The sequence below is a fragment of the Mustela erminea genome, chromosome 7, assembly GCF_009829155.1.
Source record: "Mustela erminea isolate mMusErm1 chromosome 7, mMusErm1.Pri, whole genome shotgun sequence".
Lineage (NCBI taxonomy): Eukaryota > Metazoa > Chordata > Mammalia > Carnivora > Mustelidae > Mustela > Mustela erminea.
Genome location: NC_045620.1, coordinates 23,403,864 through 23,422,493, shown reverse-complemented (window position 1 = coordinate 23,422,493; position 18,630 = coordinate 23,403,864). Strand labels below are relative to the sequence as shown.

Below are 18,630 nucleotides of genomic sequence, written 5' to 3'. Positions count from 1 at the left end.
TGTCAGATGTTCTCTCACAGAACCATGCTCCTTCCGCCAGAATCCTATCGTAATCTGTCACCGTACATCCAACGATAAAATTCTCTGATTCATGTCCTTCTCCCTTTCAGGACTGTGCCCTTCATGAGAGTGGGGGTCAGAGCTGTTTCCACTCCTCACTGTCTCCCCAGAGCCTAGCACATACAAGTGCTCAGATTTAAGAGTCTGATGAAAGTTAGGGACCCAATTCCTTAGGGGGGGAAAAAATGCACAATCAGAACAAACTGGTGCCATTTTTCAGAGGGTTCACCCACTTCCTGGAGAACCTCAGACAGAGAATGTCTGAAAGAGGATGGTCAACACGATCCAGACAAGAGCAAAGTGGAGGCCCCGGACCACATCTGTCCTCAGGCACATTCTGGTAGCTTATATAACGCTTCAGAGGAACGTAAGCCAATGTTTAAAATTAGGGCCTTTCACAGAAATCTTAATTTCGAGCTTCTCTTGGGGGAAAAACTCAGAAGCTATGCGACAGTGGGCCTAGTTTCCTGTATACCCATAGTGGGCCAGAGCTGAGCAGTACTGCCTGTGTGTTCCAGCTCACCAAAGTCCCCACTATACTGTCCCTAGTGCCAAGGTCAAGGGTCAGTTGCTACTCACTCCTCCCCTGCACTGTTTTTCCTATAGCAGAGAATCATTCTCTTATATATTCTCCATTGAAGGTTGGAAAACAAAACAATGAGAGGGCGAAAGGTGTTTCCAAAAAATGGGAGTGGGTACGTCTCCTCGTGCAGCTGAACACTATTCCCCCTGTTCAATCAACACTCAGCCCACTCTGCCCACCTGAGGTCCCCGTGAAGAGCCACGCTGTCCGCTCCTCGTTCAGAGCGGCAGACAGTTGAGAGATGTATCAACTCCAAGGGTAACAAGGGGCCAGCAACATCCGTACTCACTTCCTAGGCTGGCCGTGAGGGCCCGGGGCAAGCTCAGCACCGGCCGCGCACAAAGGAAGGGCAGTGCCAGCAGCAGTGCCCAGCAGCACGTCATGTGAATGCGGCCGCCCACACTGGCTGAGGTGGCAGCAGCTCGCACGGCTCCTGGGTCCTCCCAGGCTGTGATCGACAGGACAGGGAGATGAGATAAGCTGGTGCAACCCTCTCCTTCCAGGGACGGCTGGTACTTACTCGTGGTGGTCGCTGAAACTCTGGAGAAGCCGCAAGAACTGTATCTTCAAGGTGATGTCCTAAAACACACGTGTACCCTTGATGTTCAAACCATGGTCATGCTGTTCCCAAAGGAAACAGAACACTCTGCCGAAAGCCTGGGCGTGTCACTGATTCTCTGAGCCTTTGTCTTCCTGCACCATGAGGACTTCTCTTGAGTCAGAAACCCTTCGCTGACCTCCACATCTGGCCAATAGCAGAGTAAGCTAATGGGGACCCCTCTTGCTAATCCCTACCCCTGCCAATACCTTGGATTAAAAAAAATAACTGCAATTCTTTAAAACGTGAGGCTAAGTTCCTAACAAAGGAAAATCCACAGGAATCAGAGATGAAGAGAGGACTGGGCTCAGAGTAGGAAGCACGAGAGCAGATGGTACGCAGCTCGGGGAGGATGGAGAAGTGGAAATGGCCTGGGTTTTAAATGCCCTGCAGGGACTAGACAGAAACCTGAGCCCACATAAAGCCCAGGAAGCGTATACACTTCGTGAAAAGAAGGGTTAGAAAACCCCCACTTACCAGCCCAGGGAGCTAGCATGGCTGCCTCTTTCTGTGGGGGTAGTGCTGGTGGTGGAGGGAGCCTGCAGGAAGCTTCTGGGCTCACACCTCCAGGGCCAAGGTGCTCATCGTAAAAATTTGCCCTGGGACATGTATGCCTAGTGTACCCGGCAGACAAAAGCAAAGTGCTCTAAAGAAAAACCTCCAGGGCCCAGGCTATACTGCAGAGCATGAGGCAACTTTCCATCCCAAGATGAGTCTGAAGACTCAAATACAAACATTAGCACCTCACGAGCAATCCGAGACCATAAAAAAAGTATGTTACAAGCAATAAAAGAGATGGAATGCAATAGTACAGAACATTAATGTAATGAATAAATACCAAGTAGCTTTTGACAAACAGCCAGCTGTCTCAAAATGCAGAATATATTCACTTGAAATTTAAAACTCAGATGCATGGGCTGAGAAGCAAAATCTGACAAGGCTGAAGAGAAAACCAGTCAGCTGAAGATAAGACATGGAGGAAAATCCCCAGAGCATGGCACAGGGACCAGGGAGGACCTACGGCATTGATGGCTGTGTGGCACTTTCAAGTCCCAGGGTACCGGCCCCTTTGTGGTGGTGACCAGGCCTCCACATGGCCCATGAAGACAGCAGGCAAGGGAGTGGGACTTTCCTTTTGCAAGAAATAGGCTCAGAGATTCAGTGACTCACTCAGGCTAACTCACTCCTAACAAGCTGCACAGCACACGGGCCTCCCGACACCCAGTTCAATGCTCTCTCCAGTACACCATAAGAGAGGCCAGGCAGAGGCGAGCCCTTGGCCCCTTTAAAAAAGAAAGCATCCTAAAGCCCTTTTTGGCTAAAGACCATTGGTGGTGCACAGTTTCAGGGGGCAAAACTACTACCGATGGATGGATGATACAATGGGGGAAGAGTACAAAACAAGGGAAAACTTGCTACTAGGTCATGGTGTGGCGAACACTTCCTGGAGAACAGTGAGCGCCCCATTTTGGAGGTATGCAAGAGAAAGCTGGCCACAGGGCCTCCAAAAGGATTTCTGCACAGGCGGAAGGGCAGGAGCAGACCCTTCTCCAAGGCGGTTTCCACTTATGGGATTATACAGACTTTATAAATTAGGAAAAAAAAATAAAATAAAAATATATGTATTTTAAAATTTTTTTAAATCTAAAAAAATTTAAATTTTTAAATTTAAAATTAAAAAAATATATATATATATAAAAAATTGTGTGTGGTGTGTGTGTGTGTGTGTGTGTCTGGGTGACTCAGTCGGTTAAGTGTCTACCTTCAGATCAGGTCCTGATCCCAGGGTGGGATCGAGCCCCACACTGAGCTCCCTGCTCAGCGGGGTCTGCTTCTCTCTCTCCCTCTGCCCTTCCTCTCTGCTCATGCTCTCTCTCCCTCTCTAAATAAATAAAATCTTTAAAACTCAAAAATTAAAAAACGAGATTTCAAAGGGTCAACAGCAGATCTTGAAAGAACTCAAGTAAAGCTCATCTGTTGCCACGCCCCCTGCTCACCGGGCTGCAGTCACAGTTCTGGTTGTGACCGTGCAGGACGAGGGCAGATGCCGAGTGCTTCCTCCAAATCAGCTTGTCGAACAAATTATTGAGCCCAGGGATCAGCTTGAACTCCGCGATCATTCTGTGAACCTGGATGGGGTAGGACGATAAAAGCATTACAACAACCGCGCTGCAAATATCCCTCAAAGCCTCATGCCTGGCATGTACAAAACAATCTTTAGGACAAAGAAAGAGACAGTCAGTAGGGACTGCTAAGGTTTAAAGAAAATCCCCCACTTAGCCTACCCCTCACTGCACTCTCACTATGCACAGATACACTTTTACTCTCCACTCACACATTCCCCACAATACTCCTAGGAGATATACTATACGGTGGGTCCTCTTTTAAGAATACGAGTTTGGATTCGGAGAGCCCTGGGTTTGACTCCCACCTCCAGCACATATGAACTTTGTAACCCTGATCAAATCTCTCAGTCCTTCTAGTTTGTTCCCTCCTCATATCATTAAAAAATAAAAATAGCCCTCATGCTTCGGAGTAGGATAAATTTCAACTGGAGGCAAGTTAAACATTAAAAAAAAAAAATTAAATGCTAAATATCCTAGAAAAATATACGCAAAGAATTTTTTAAAAAAATGACCACACAATAAGAGAGACTTTCTGAAGTATTAAGTCTATTAAGTAAATCTAGAAGGCAAAACAGAAAACCATTCAATTCAACCATGTAAACCTTTAAAAATGCTCTGTGGCAAAATTCACAATAAGCAAAGTCCATACTATGACTCAAAGTCCATACTGTGACACTCAAGTCACGGGCAAAAAGCTAATTTCCTCTCTAAGGAATCCTACAAATCTCTCCTTTTTAAAAAAAATATTTTATTTTATTTATTTGAGAGAGTGAGAGAGCATTAGAGGGGAGCAGTCAGAGGGAGAAGCAGACTCTCTGCCAAGCAGGGAGCCCGGTGTGGGACTTGATCCTGGGGCTCCAGGATCATGACCTGAGCCGAAGGCAGCTGCTGGACAACGGAGCCACCCAGGCACCCGGAATCCTACAAATATCTTAAACTAAAAGACCAACCTTACAGAAAAAATGGGCAAAGGATAGAGACTGGAAAATATAAGATATTCTTCAATGTATGGAAAGTAATAAGCCTCACTTATAATAATAAGAGAAATTCCAATCATCACCACTTTTTCAGCTTAGTAAAGAAGAAAGTTTTATAACACTGTGCTGGTGAGCTTGGCCTTGGCCTGCTCTCACACTGCTGCTGGGAGGGCGTACGGGGTACCACATGCGGAAGGAGGACATTTTGGTCATATCTCTAAAAATTACAAACACATAATCCCTTTGTCCAGTGATTCTTTTAGGAATTTATTCTCAGATCCATATACTAAATGACATATGTATAAAGTTGCTTATGGTAGGATTATTTCCAATACCAAAAGAACAGATATAAGCTATATTCCCCATCAATGAGGATTAGTTGCATAAATTATGGTATATCCATTCAGAAGGGTATAACGTACCAGTAAAAAAGAATTGAGCCTTTTCACATTTAGTGAACATTCACCAAGATTCAATATTAAGAAAGCAAACATGGGGGTGCCTGGGTGGCTCAGTTGGTTAAGTGTCTGCCTTCGGCTCAGGTACGATACCAAGGTTCTGAGATCGAGCCGTGTCAGGCTCCCTGCTGAATGGGGAGTCTGCTTCTCCCTCTCCTTCTGCCTTTCTTCCCCTGCTTATGCTGTCAAATAAATAGAAAAATATTTAAAAAGAAACAACAACAAAACAAGAGAGCAAATACATACATGCTATACTACTGATTGTGTTAAAAAAAAAAAAAGAAAGAGGAATACATTTGCTTTATTATAAGCATAAAATGTCTCTAGAAGGATACATGAATAACTGGTAAACTTAGATGCTTCATGGAAGAACCAGAATGTTCAGGACCAGAGAGGAGAAAGGCTTCACTGACACTTATTTACACATTTTAATATAGAACTATGTAAATTACTTACCTATCAAAAAAATTTTTTTTATAGAAAACTAACCTATTACTTCTTTTTCTCCGGGCTATTGTAAGGACAAGGTCAGAATATATATGTAAAGTCCTGAGCAAGGCACCAGTACATACTAAATCCCATTTTACAAGGGGAAGGGGAAGTTGAGCAGGACCAACCTGGGCAAGGCAGTGGTGGAAATGTCACTCTACCTACCTCAGGTGTTCTGATCCTAAAGCCCAACCCTTTTGGGCCCACCACAGCTGTGAGTTTATCTCAGGAGATCAGAACCTGACAAAGACGTGTCCCTGAGCAACATTCTTCTTTGAGCCTGAGTCCCCTGACAGAAAATGAGGGATATCGAAGCTGCTGAAAGGATTTAGTGTAGTAATGTGGGGGAAGACCAGGGCCTGACGGACAAGAAGTACTGGATGGATTATTTACATTCGCACCAAATGCAACTCCTAACATTTGGGGCAGGTTTCCAGTCTAGTGATTTCAACTTAGCCAAGACTGGCCAGACAACTTGGCCTGATGGCCCAATAATAAGCACTCTGATGAGGAGCATTCTGGGAGGCCTGGCCAGGGAAACCCTTCCCCTCGCTGTCCCAGGCTCGGCGGGGTGCGTGCACACAGTGCAGGGCACACAGGAGGAACACAGTAAATGCCAACTGTGCAGATGAGGCCGCGACAGCCTAACACTGGCTCTCGGGTGAGCAGGGGCCGGCGGCCAGGCCATAGGCCTTCCAAGAAAGCAGCGGCTGTAATCATGCAGTTTAGAACTAGACATCGCAATGACTGATTCATAAAGTCTTAGTAACAGGAAGGCTCAAGGAGCAGGGGACAGTCATGGGGGGACAGAAGGCAGAGTCATGGCAGCAGAGTCTAAATCCTCGCCCTCCTGATGCCTGGAGCCTGAGAGCACACCCCTTTTTGTACCTGGGTTTTCTCAAGCAGCAAGTGAGGGGACAGAGAGTTACCACCTGTTTTATAACTTCCCAACTACTTGAAAATTCAAATAAGAATAAGTGTGAGATTTTCTCAAAAACGGTAAAAGCACTCAACACATGTAAAGCACAGTGACTATTATTTTCTATATATATTCCATGCTGAAGGAAGGAGCTTTGATACTGTGGAGGTCAGGGAGATATCTCATCCATGGTCCTGGTTTTAAATACCAACCATATACCGACAACCCCCAAAGTTCTAGCTCTAGACCCAACCTCTCCCCTAACTCCAGGTACAGATACTCCAGGTGCCGGCCAATACTTTTTTTTTTTTAAGATTTATTTATTTATGAGAGAGAGAGCATGAGCAGGGGGAGCGGCAGAGGGAGAGGCAGAAACAGACTCCCTGCTGAGCAAGGAACCTGATGGGGGACTTAATCCCAGGACCCTAGGATCATGATCTAAGCCGAAGGCAGATGCCTAACTGAGCAAGCCACCCAGGCGTCCTCAGATGCCGATTCTAACAGACACTTCAAACCTAACTTGTTCAAACTAAATTCCTTGCCTTTCTCCCTATGCCTCTGTCCCTCACCCCCAACTCCCTAACTCACAGTCTTAACCATCTCAGTCAATGGACAATCCATCCTCCCACCTGCTTGGGCCAAAAACCTTGGAAGAAGTTACAGGGCGCCTGGGTGGCTCAGTGGGTTAAAGCCTCTGCCTTCAGTTTAGGTCATGATCCCAGGGTTCTGGGATCAGCCCCACATTGGGCTCTCTGCTCAGCAGGGAGCCTGCTTCCTCCTCTCTCTCTCTCTGCCTGCCTCTCTGCCTACTTGTGATCTCTGTCAAATAAATAAATAAAATCTTTTAAAGAACAAAACAAAAAAAACCTTAGAAGAAGTTAAAGAAGTTACCCTTAATCCCTCTCTCATGCCCACATTCAAACCTGCAGCAAATTCAATCTGTTCTATCTTCAGAATATATCCAGAACAAAAGAACTTGTCACCACCCCCTTCCACCAACATGCTGATCATCTCTTCCACAAAGCAGCCAGAAGGAAACACCATGATGTCCTGAAAATGGCCAATGAAAGCCCGATATGGTCTGACCCCCACAGTCCCTCCCCACCTCTGCCTTGCTGCCTGTTCCACCAATCCACTGGGTTGGGGGGGGGCACCTCCCACTTCGGCACTTGCTCCCTCTACCAGGTAGGCTGCCAGGGGGATCAGCGTGCCCCGCCCCCTCACGTTCCTCACAACATCTCCATGCTGCATGTCAACTTTTCAGTGAGTCTCCTCCCTGGCTACCCTGTCCAAAACAGGGATAACTGCACCAGTCTCACACAGAGCTGTTGTGACCGTCCAGTGTCGACTCAAAAAGGAGCTTAAGGACTGTTGAGTGCCCCGCCCCCATCACCTACCTTTTCTCATCCACAGGACAATGATTGGCCAGTGGAGAGGGCCATTTCTCCGCCATCTTGAAGAGGAGCACTATATAGTTCCAGGGCTCTCTTTCTCCCTTTGGAGGTTACAGACCCTTGCTCCTTCCTGTTAGAACTGCTTCAAGGGTCAGGGAACCTCAGTATATCCGGAGCCCCTGAAGCTGCCCAGTTTTTGTAATCCGACACAGCTCTGGGCTCTGGCCATCACCCTGAGCCCCCACTGGACTGGCAAGTCCTCTAGTACATCTCCAGGGCAGTCACCTTGCCACAGTAACCTTTACTCTTCATATTAACAAGGTCTGGTAACATGGCCAAGCCACCAGCTCCTACCCTGGGAACCAATGCTCTGCCCAGAAATGCTGCCCCACGGCAAGCTATGGTGGAAAAGGTTCTGGACTCTGGAATGAGACCAGTTTCCTGATGCGCAGAACAGAGGGAACGAAAATGAGCCCCATGCCTAGCGGGGCTACAGACACAGTAGTGGCACGCAAGTGGTTCCTCCTGTTCTGAGACGTGGGGGAGGGGCCCACCTGGTTTCGCTGACGCCCCATCAGCAGCACACAGAGAACATAGAGCACTTCCAGTTTGTACATGATCTCATGCATAATCTTCATCGACTGCGGCAACTGGGTCCTGGTGGAAGTGTGAGGCAGGCCATTCTCCTCAGAGGCCCCTGGGGGAGGGAACACAATGGAGGCTGGGACAGCCACCGAGAGAGAAGATTGAGTCACTGCTTGTGAGGAAACATGTTTCTGCCCCTCAAAGCCAGTCTGGACAGACCTGAGGTAACAGAGCCATTGGACTGGCCCCTGAGGCCATGCCAGAGACTTTGAAAGCCACAAAATCCCCTCCAGCTCCCCAAGGGCCAGGCAAGCTTAGAAACTTAGAAAAACTGACTCTGTGCATCGTAAGGAAAAAAATTCTGTAGTATGGGGACGGGTGTTAACTAGGCTAACAGCAGTGATCATTTGGCACTATATGCAAATATCGAACCACTATGCTGTACACCTGAAGCTAATATAATGTTGTATGTCAATTATACCTCAACAAAAAAAGGGGGGAAAATCGACTGCAGTTTCGTTGTATTTCATCAACTTTAACACATTCGAAATGCTCTGATGCAGCCAACGCAGTGACGGGATTCATCTCTTCTCCTGCCGCCATCAGCGAGTGCCCCACGCCCAAGTGCCCACTTCCCTAAGCCACCAATTGTGCCTAACTCTCTTCGGGTCACAAATGACTCTGTCTGTGGTTCCTCTCCCTCAATTCTACGAGGAGGCACTGCTGAAAGATAGAGGGATCCTTCTCTGAGACTTCTTTTCTCCTGTTTTTTCGAAGAACCATCTGAAGTTTTCTAAGGTACAACTTTCTAAGGCAGACTGGGCACCACCATCACTATGAGTGATACAGACGAACGCATCATCTACTCACAGACCATGTTACCCAGTTTCATTATTAGTAACAATGGCAGCAGCTAAGTCGTATTTCTGGAACACCTGATATGTGCCAGATATCGTGTTTTGGGCATTAGTCAAGCATCCCATTTATTCTACTACCCTGTTAACAAACAAGTCTCAGTGAGTCACGCAGGCTGGTGAGGTGAAATCACAGGAAGGTGGCAAGTGCTAGAGGCTGAGGGTTCTGGAGTTACAACTTGTTAGCTGTGTGACACTGGGCAAGTTACCTCCTCACAAGGCCTCGAACTGCCCTGTAGAAGGGCCAAGGACGGCAGTGCTGCCGGGGGTGGCTAGGGTAGCTGTGAGGAGTGAATGAGAACACAAGAAAAACCCAGCACCTGATTCTTGGGAAGCCTCCCTCTTAGGTCCTTTTTATTTTTATTTTATTTTTTTTTAGGTCCCTATTATTTTAAAAGAGCACTGGTCAGAGTCAGGAGTACTTAGGGTTTATGTCCCCTCAGTTTTCTTCATCTTTAAGGTGAAAGAATGAAGCAGTAACTATTAAGATGCTTCCAAGCTCCTACTGGAACTGCTGCCCTTAGAGGCCTTTGGCACAGGGCCAGAAAAACCACATGGAGCAGAGCAGTGGTTATCAAATCATATTTGGGTAAGGAGCATGCACAAGTCTGGTGACTTCTGCAGGGTGATACCATGCCTCAAGAACCCTAGCTACTCTGCCCTACAGACGTGGGACTATTTTTTCCAGCCATATTATGGCACTAATACAGTCACAATGCTGGGAGACGACCAGTCGTGGGGTGAGGAAGACTGAGGGGCAGCATGGCACAGGACTCAAGAGCACAGCCCCAGGGCACCTGGGTGGCTCAGTGGGTTAAAGCCTCTGCCTTCAGCCCAGGTCATGATCAGCATCCTGGGATTGAGTCCCGCTTTGGGCTCTCTGCTCAGCAGGGAGCCTGCTTCCCCCTCTCTCTGCCTGCCTCTCTGCCTGTTTGTAATCTCTGTCTATCAAATAAATTAAATAAATAAAAAAATTAAAAAAAAAAAAAAAAAAAAGAGCACAGCCCCTGAGCCAGGCCGCTAGGTCTGAACCCCAGCTCTGCTGTTCACCAGCTGGGTGGCCTTGGGCAAACCGGTGGATGTCACTCTGCTTCAGTATCTGTCCTCACCTGTAAAACTGGGATGACGGCAACAGTACCAATCTTACCCATGATGCCAAGATGAAAGGATTTAGTATATTCAAAGTACTGCAAGCAATGCCCGGCACACATCAAGAACACGTGAGTGTATGTTAAATAGAAACAAAACATCTGCGTGTTTTCTGCGAATGTTTGCTTGCTACTTGGTTTTTTTCCTTTTCATCTGCAACTAAAAATGGCAGTGAGCAAAGACTTAAGAAAAATTTACTGGAGAAAACCGAACTGAGAAAATGCTATCTCAAAAAACATGTATTTGCCTGCATGTTGGGAGAAAAATCATAATTACTCAATTTCCATGTTGGGACTCCTTGGCCCAGTTCCCAGAACAGTTTAAGAGTCAACTCATTTGTGGAGAGACTGAGAAGAGCTATCATGTAGATCCTGCCTCCACGGCACACTTGCTGCGTGGCCTCGAGAGCCTCGGCATCCTTGTCACCCAGCTCAGGGGGCTCGGGGGTGACTGCAGGACAGGAAGTCTACGGGAGGAGCAGGCACAGCAAATGGCACACAAGCCCTCCTCAGTAATAAATGTCTGTGGAGAAACAGAAACACAGGCAGCTTGGACTCAACCCCGAGGAACTGCCAGTCTTTGGTGCCTGGTTTGCACAGGCCAGACAAGGAAGTCTTTGGTTAAGTTTTTTTTTTTTTAAATGCAGTTCTTAAAGCGATGGCCAGAGCTTAGCAACAAGGTTCATTCCCAAGGATGAGGCTGGGCAAACTAGTTTGAGAGGCCAATGCTGCCCCCCAAATCTCTTCAGTGCCACAAACTGATTCAAGGCGTCTCCAACTTTATGTCCATATTGGGGCACAGGCACTCTTTTTTTTTTTTTAAACAGCTTTGGGCTACAATTCACATACAATTCACCCACTTGGAGTGTACGATTCAATGGTTTTTAGCATATTCACAGAGCTGTGCAGCCATCACTACAACCGACTTTAGAGCATCTTGTCACCCCAAAAAGAAATCCTTCACTCACTGGCAGCCAATCCCCGTTCACCACCAAACCCCTCATCCCTAGGCATCCACTAAAGTACTTTCTGGCTCTATGGAACTGCCTGTTTGGGACATTTCATATAAACGGAATCACATATGTGACCCTTCACGCCCAGCTTCTTTCACTTAGAACGATGGTTTCAAGATTCACTCGGGGTAGCATGTGTCAGGACTCCATTTTTCAGATCGCAGAGGAACACTGCACTGTATGCACAGACCACATTCTCTTATCCATTTACCAGCTGATGAACACTTGGGTGGTTTTCAGATACTGATTACTATAAATCTGCAGCTGTGAGTACTCATGTGGAAGTTTTTACGTCAATATGTTCTCATTTCTCTTGAAAACATAACTAGGACTGGAACTTCTGGGTCATATGGCAACTCTGTTTAGCCTTTTGAGTAACTGTTCGAAAACTGCCAGACTGTTTCCCAAAATGGCCGACCACTTTACACGCCCACCAACAGAGAGCGAGGGTTCTGATTTCTTCATATCCTTGTGCCAACACTTGCCATCATCTATCTTTTGATGATAGGCATCCTAGCAGGTATGAAGTAGTATGTGATTGTGGTTTGGATTTGCATTTCTCTGACGATTAATGATGTTGGGCATCTTTTTAATGTGTTTATTGGCTATCTGGTCACCTGCCGTAGAGAAATGCCTATTTAGGTCCTATGCCCACATTTTGAAATGCATTGTCTTTTGATCATCGAGCTGTAGGAGTTCTTTACAAATTCAAGATTCAGTCCCTTATAACTATTAATTATTATTAGACATATGCTTTGTAGCTAGTCCATTTCTGCAAAGAAGCCAGTTGGGATTTTGACAAGGGACTGTGCCCAATCTGTAAACAGACGTATAGCTCAACATGTGGATTATGAACCTTAACAATACCGAGCCTTCCAACCCATGAACACGAGTATCTTTACGTTTATTTAGGTCCTCTTTCATTTCTTTCAATATTGAAGATGTTTTGCAATTTTCAGAGTGTCAGTTTTGCATTTCTTTGTTAAATTTATCCCTAAGCTTTTGACTCTTTTTGATGCTTTTGTATATGAAATTGTTTTCTTAATTTCATTTTGGTTTGTTCATTGCTACTGTATACAAACACAATTACGTATACTGACCTTGTATTCTGAAACTTTTCTTAACTCACTTATTAGTTTCATGGGATTGGATTCCTTAGGTTTTTCCCTAAATAAGATCATGTCGTCTCCTAAGAAACACAGTTTAACTTCTTCCTAATCCGGATGGTTTCTATTTTCTCTATCTTGACTAACTGCCTATCCAGAACCCCCAACAGAGCATTAAGCCAAAGTGGCAGAAGCAGGCATTCTTGTCTTGTGCCTGTGTCTTAGTTGAGAAGATTTCAGTGTCAATGTACTATGAAGTACGTTGGGTGTGGGTTTTCGTAGATGTTCTTTAACAGACTGAGGCAATTCCTTCCTATTCCTAGTTGGAGTGTTTTTATCAGGAAGGCATGCTGGATTTTGTGTAAGGCATTTCTGCATCTACTAAAATGATCATGTAAATTTTTGTCCTTTGTTCTACTGAAACAGGGTATACATCAACTGATTCTTATTGAATCAACCCTGAATAAATCCTACTTATTCATATATATATATACATGGTCAAGTGTATAATCCTTGTACGTTGCTGTATTTGGTTTGCTAGTATATTCTTGGGAATTTTTACATCTATATTCATAAGAGATATTGGTCTGTGCTTTCCTTGTAGTGTCTTTGGTTTGGTTATCAGGTTAATAATGACTTCATAAGATGAGTTGGGAAGTGTTTCCTCTTCTTCTATTTTGTGGAAGTCTGTGACATACTGGTGTTAATTCTTCTTTAAATGGTTGGCATAATTCACCAGTGAAGCCATGTAGGCAGTGCTTTTCTTTGGGTAGCTTTTTCATTACTAATTCAAATTACTTGTTATAGGTCTATTCAGATTTTCTTTCGTCTTGAGTCAGCTGCAGGAGTTTTTGTCTTTCTTATCAGCTGTCTGTTTCATCCAAGCTGTCTAGTTTGCTGGCACACAAATGTGTATGGTATTCTCTGAGTCTTTTCTAGCTTTGTAAGCTTGGTTGTCATGTCCTCTCTTTCATTCCTGGTTTTCATAGTTTCAATCTTGTCTTTTTTTTTTTTTTTTAAATCTTGGTCAGTGAAACTCAAGGTTAATTTTGTTGACCTTTTCAAAGAATGAACTACTGGTTTTTGCAGATTTTCTCTATTGTTTTCTATGCTCTGTTTCATTAATTTCTACGCCAATTCTATCATTCTTTCTATCTGCTTGCTTTGAGAGTAGAGCTTGCCTCTTTTTTTTTTCAATAACTTAAGGAGAAGAAAATTAGGCCACTGACTTGGGATTTCATTTTGTCAGTTTTTTAAAATGTAGGCATTTATAGCTAAAGACTTCTCCCTTATCAGCAGGCTTCAGCTGTATTCCTTAAGTTCTGTATGTTGTATCCTCGTTTTCATTTGTCTCAAGGTATCTTTAAAAAAAATTTTTTTTTTAAATTAACACATAATGTATTATTAGCCCCAGGGGTACAGGTCTGTGAATCACCAGGTTTACACATTTCACAGCACTCACCATAGCACATACCCTCCCCAATATCCATAACCCCACCACCCTCTTCCTACCCTCCTCCCCACCGGCAACCCTCAGTTTGTTTTGTGAGATTAAGAGTCTCTTATGGTTTGTCTCCCTCCCGATCCCATCTTGTTTCTTTTATTCTTTTCCTACCCCACAAACCCCCTACATTGCATCTCCACTTCCTCATATCAGGGAGATCACATGATAGTTGTCTTTCTCCGATGTCTCAAGGTATCTTTTAATGCTCTTTGTGATTCTGTCTCAGAACCACTGGTTAATTAGAAGTGTATTACTGATTTCCCTGGTTTCTAACATCTGATTGCTAATATCACTCCACTGTGGCTGAAATACATGGTTTATACAATCTTAATCCTTTTCCCCTTACTGAGGCTTTTTAGATGGCCTGGCGTACAGTCTATGCTGGAGAATGTTCCATGTGCACATGAGAAGAATATGCATTCCGCGGGGGTTGGGTGGTGTGTTCTAAATGCATCTAGTAAGTCTAGGCAGTTTACTTGCTGCTCAAGTCTTCTGTTTCCTTCTCGATCCTCTGTATAGTTGTTTGCTGCTCCATTACTCGAAGTGGGATTTTCTAGGCTTCAACCACTACCTCTGGTCTGCTTATTTCTCTCTTCAAATCTGTTAGTTTTTGCTTTTTTTTTTTTTTCTCTGTTGTTAGATATATGTTTATAACTGTTACATCTTCTTAACAGACTAATACTTTTGTTATTATAAAATGTCCTTTTTGTCTCTGATAACATTTTTTGCTTTAAAGTCTCTTTCAGGGGGCACTTGGGTGACTCAGTGGGTTAAAGCCTCTGCCTCGGCTCAGGTGATGATCTCAGGATCCTGGGATTGAGCCCTATGTTGGGCTCTCTGCTCAGCAGGGAGCCTGCTTCCTCCTCTCTCCTCTCTGCCTACTTGTGATCTCTGTCTGTCAAATGAATAAATAAAATCTTTTTAAAAAAAATAAATGAAGTCTTTTTCAGTATCAGCCACTTCGGCTTTCTTATGGTTGCTCTTTGCAGGACAAATCTTTTTCTATCCTTTGCTTTCAACCTATTTCTATCTTTGAATAGGAAGTTTGCCTCCTGGGGAGTACCTGCCTGGCTCAGTCAGAAAAACTCCTGATCTCAAGGTTACCTGAGTTCAAGCCCCACACTGAGTGTAGAGCCTACTTAAAAAAAAAAGGAAAAAAGAAAAAAGAAAAGAAAGTATGCCTCCTGCAGGCTGCATAACAACTGGATCTTTTTAAAAAAAAATCCAATATGACTAATCTGTTTTTTGGATGAACTGCTTTAATCCATTCATATTCAAGGTTATTACTGATAGAGCTGGATTTACTTCTGCCTTTTTAATTTTTGTTTTCTACATTATCTCATGTGTCTTTTAATTCCCCTATTTCTCTTATAATACTTTCTTTTGTAGTAAGTGAATATTTTCTGGTATAACACTGTAATTCCTTTAATGACTTCCTCACTGTATTTTTAAAGTTACTTTCTTTGCAGATGCTATAGGGTTTGCCACATACATTTTAATTTGACAGAATCTTTCCAGATTTATACTAATTCCAGAGTTCCTACACAACTCTATTCCTTCCCCCTTTTCTGTGCTATTATTGTTACACATACTACAGCTAAGATGCTAACCATCCAACAATTTATTTTACAATACGTTGCATGCATTATTACACAATACTGTGTTGTAATTAATGATTACTTATAATGTCTGTTCAAGAAGCTGAGGGAAGAAAGTAAATATTAATAGAGTTTGTTATATTGATCCTCTTACCATTTTAGTTCTTCTCATTGATTAGCGTTGATTCAAGTTACCATCTCATATAATTTCCTTACTGCAATACAACTCTGATCCTGCCCAAGATCCCAAAAAATTTGGTCCCACAAAGTTTCTTTGTGCCGTTACTGTCTCAAGTATATTTCTGTATGTCACAGATTCAACAGTGTAATTATAAACCTATGGTTTTACCTAACCGCTTTTTAAATTCGTTAATGAAAGAAGAAGAAACGGGCATTTATATTGTCTTTTATGATTATGTAATTGCCTGCAGTAATGCTCCTTGCTGTTCTGTGTAGATTTAAATTACTGTCTGAGGTCACTTGCTTTCAGCCTGAAGAAATTCCCTTGGTATTTCTCAAAAGGCAGAGGTATCAGTAACAAATTCTCTTTTTGTTTAGCAATTTCTTTATTTCACTTATGTTTCGGAAAGAAAGTTTTGCTGCTGAGAGTTTTTTTTCTTTCAGCACTCTGAATAGGTTATCTCACTGCTTTCTGACCTCTGTTATTTCTGAGAAGTCGGCGATCAATCTTACTGAGATATTCTTGAACACAGGAGTTGTTTTTCTCTTGCTACTTCCAAGATTTTCTCTTTGTCTTCCAACATTTTTATCATGATGCGTCTGGGTGTAAATCTCGGAGTTTATGTTACTTCCAGTTCTTTGGGCTTCTCAGATGTGTACATTAATGCTTTTCAAATTTGGGAAGTTTTTAGCCACTATTTCTTCAAACATTCTTCTTGCTCCTTTCAGTGAATTTTTCACTCCAGTTACTTAGAATTTAATAAAACACAGGACTTCCATCTGGCTCTTTTTTCTATCTCCTATCTCTTTACTGATATTCTCAATCTGATGTAGTCACAGATTCTGTAGCTTCTCTTCTTTTTTTAAAAATTTTTATTTGTCAGAGAGAGAGAATGAGAGAGAGAGCAGAGCAGGGGGGAGGGGCAGAGGCAGAGGGAGAAGCAAACTCCCCACCAAGCAAAGAGCCTGATGTGCCACTTAGTCCCAAGACTCTGGGATCATGACCTCAGCCAAAGGCAGATGCTTAACTGACTGAGCCACCCAGGTGGCCCTTCTTTTACTTCTTTAAGCATAGCTTCCTTTAGTTCTTTGGCCAACCTTATATTGGGTGCTCTGAAGTCTCTTAGAACTGCTTTCTGGGCTGTCTCACAAGCAACTTCTGTTGCCTGTTTTCTGTGTATGGGCTGTACTTTGTTTCTTTGCATATCCCCAATTTTATTTAAAAAATGACATTTTAAGTAAATAATTCAGCAACTCTGATTCTCCTTCCCTTTTTTCAGGGCTTGTTGTTATTTCTTTGTTCATTTCTTCAGTGACCTGGGAGCTTATTTCAGTGAAATCTATTTCTCCATGGCCTAGGGAGGACTTTCGTGTTTTGTTTCAGAGTGTGCAGCCGTGGGCATGTTTACAGTCTCCCTGGATGACGGTGTTTTAGCAGGGCTCTCTATGGCTCTTCCCTGGATCTCTCTGTTAAGATTTCTGCCTCATCTGGTATGAAACCTAGCTGTCAGACTCCACTAATTGCTGGCTGAACGCTCTACTTTTGACAGTGCCTTGGGGCATAAAGCACTCCAAAGTCTAATCCAATTAAAATTGGGCAAAGGTAGTTTTTGAGTCTGAGTTGGTTTTGATCTCAGAAGAACTCTGCTAAGCTGTCTGCCTGGTTCTTGGGGGTAAACTATATTAAGCCTATTGTTTAGCTTTTTGTTCTCACTTAAGAGCTAACAGCCTCCTTTTATTTGCTTACCACCAAAATCTACACTGTTTTTGAGAACACCCTTAGCTTTGAACTTCCCTACTTTCTGTTCTTACCTATTAATTCTCCTCCTGGCACTCTTCTGGTGCCACTACTCTGAGCAAGGTCAGCAGACTCTAAGCCTTCTCAGCTTGCATGCTGCATGGAGATCCTCGCATGGAATCTCTCTGTCCTACAAGTGAGTTGAGGCAAGGGCAACAGGTCACAGAATTCTTGCTTGCCAGGCCTCGGGCACAGCTTGTGCACTGAGTGTAGTACAGAGGCAGGCGGGGGAAAGGGGCCCCTGGCATTATGTGAAATAAGCGAATTAAATGAAATAAGTCAGAGGAAGACAAATACTGTGTAATATCACTCATATGTGGAATCTAAATAAGTCAAACTCAGAGAAATAGAACGCTGGTTACCAGAGAGGTTGGGAGAAATAGGAAGATAGTGGTCAAAGGGTATACACTTTCAGTTCTAAAATTAACAAGTTCTGGGCATCCAATGTACTGCGTGGTGATTATAGCTAGTAATATCTGAATGATGCTAATAAAAAAGCGGATCTTAAATGTTCTCACCACCAAAAAAATGATAATTATGTGATGAATGAGGGGCTAATGCTCTGCTGATAATCATTTTGCAATATATAAATGTATCAAATTAACATGCTACACACTTTAAACTTACACAAGGTTATAAATCTATGGTATCTCAATAAAGTTGGGGCAGGGAGCCCCTGGCCCGTAGGATACACTCATCAAGAATTCAACCTCTTCAACCTGGAATTGGAGGGGATAAGAAAAGCTGGTGGTCTGCCCTCCTCCTCAATGGTGAGAAACCATATTCCTTGTTTGGAAATCCTGTCCCCTGTTGAGGGTTGTGCCCTTTTGGCCACACCTGCCCACAGTGGAACTTCCAACACGCAGGAATTCAAATGTCACAGACTCTCACTGTTCTGAGTTTTAGCAGATTGTCTGGAGGATCTCCTCATTTACTGTAAGCCCTTAGAACAACTTCCACAGACTTTACATGGATTTTTTTTTGTTTATAGGTTTTGTTTATAGTTGCCATAGAGAACAGGTCCACAGAGCTCCACACACTGCCATCCTGGAAACAGAACTCCTCTTCACTTTTACAATGAGAATTCCTCTATTTGTACAATCTGACCCCATCCTGCTGGCCAGAGTCAAATGTTTAAGGGTTGAGCATCTGACCCAAGATGGGCCAGAGCCCTTCACCA

General features: G+C 43.7%; 1 protein-coding gene across 1 annotated transcript in view; it reads right to left on the bottom strand.

Annotated features, from left to right (window-relative positions):
- Positions 1-18,630, bottom strand: part of TRPC4AP (transient receptor potential cation channel subfamily C member 4 associated protein) — a 71,206-nt gene that overhangs the window by 8,045 nt on the left and 44,531 nt on the right. Inside the window, exons 9-11 of the mRNA XM_032350879.1 lie at positions 8,159-8,325; positions 3,239-3,370; positions 1,164-1,222 (exon numbers count right to left, since the gene is read on the bottom strand). Coding sequence (XP_032206770.1) covers positions 1,164-1,222; positions 3,239-3,370; positions 8,159-8,325 — 358 coding nt within the window. The remainder of the gene's footprint in view (positions 1-1,163; positions 1,223-3,238; positions 3,371-8,158; positions 8,326-18,630) is intronic.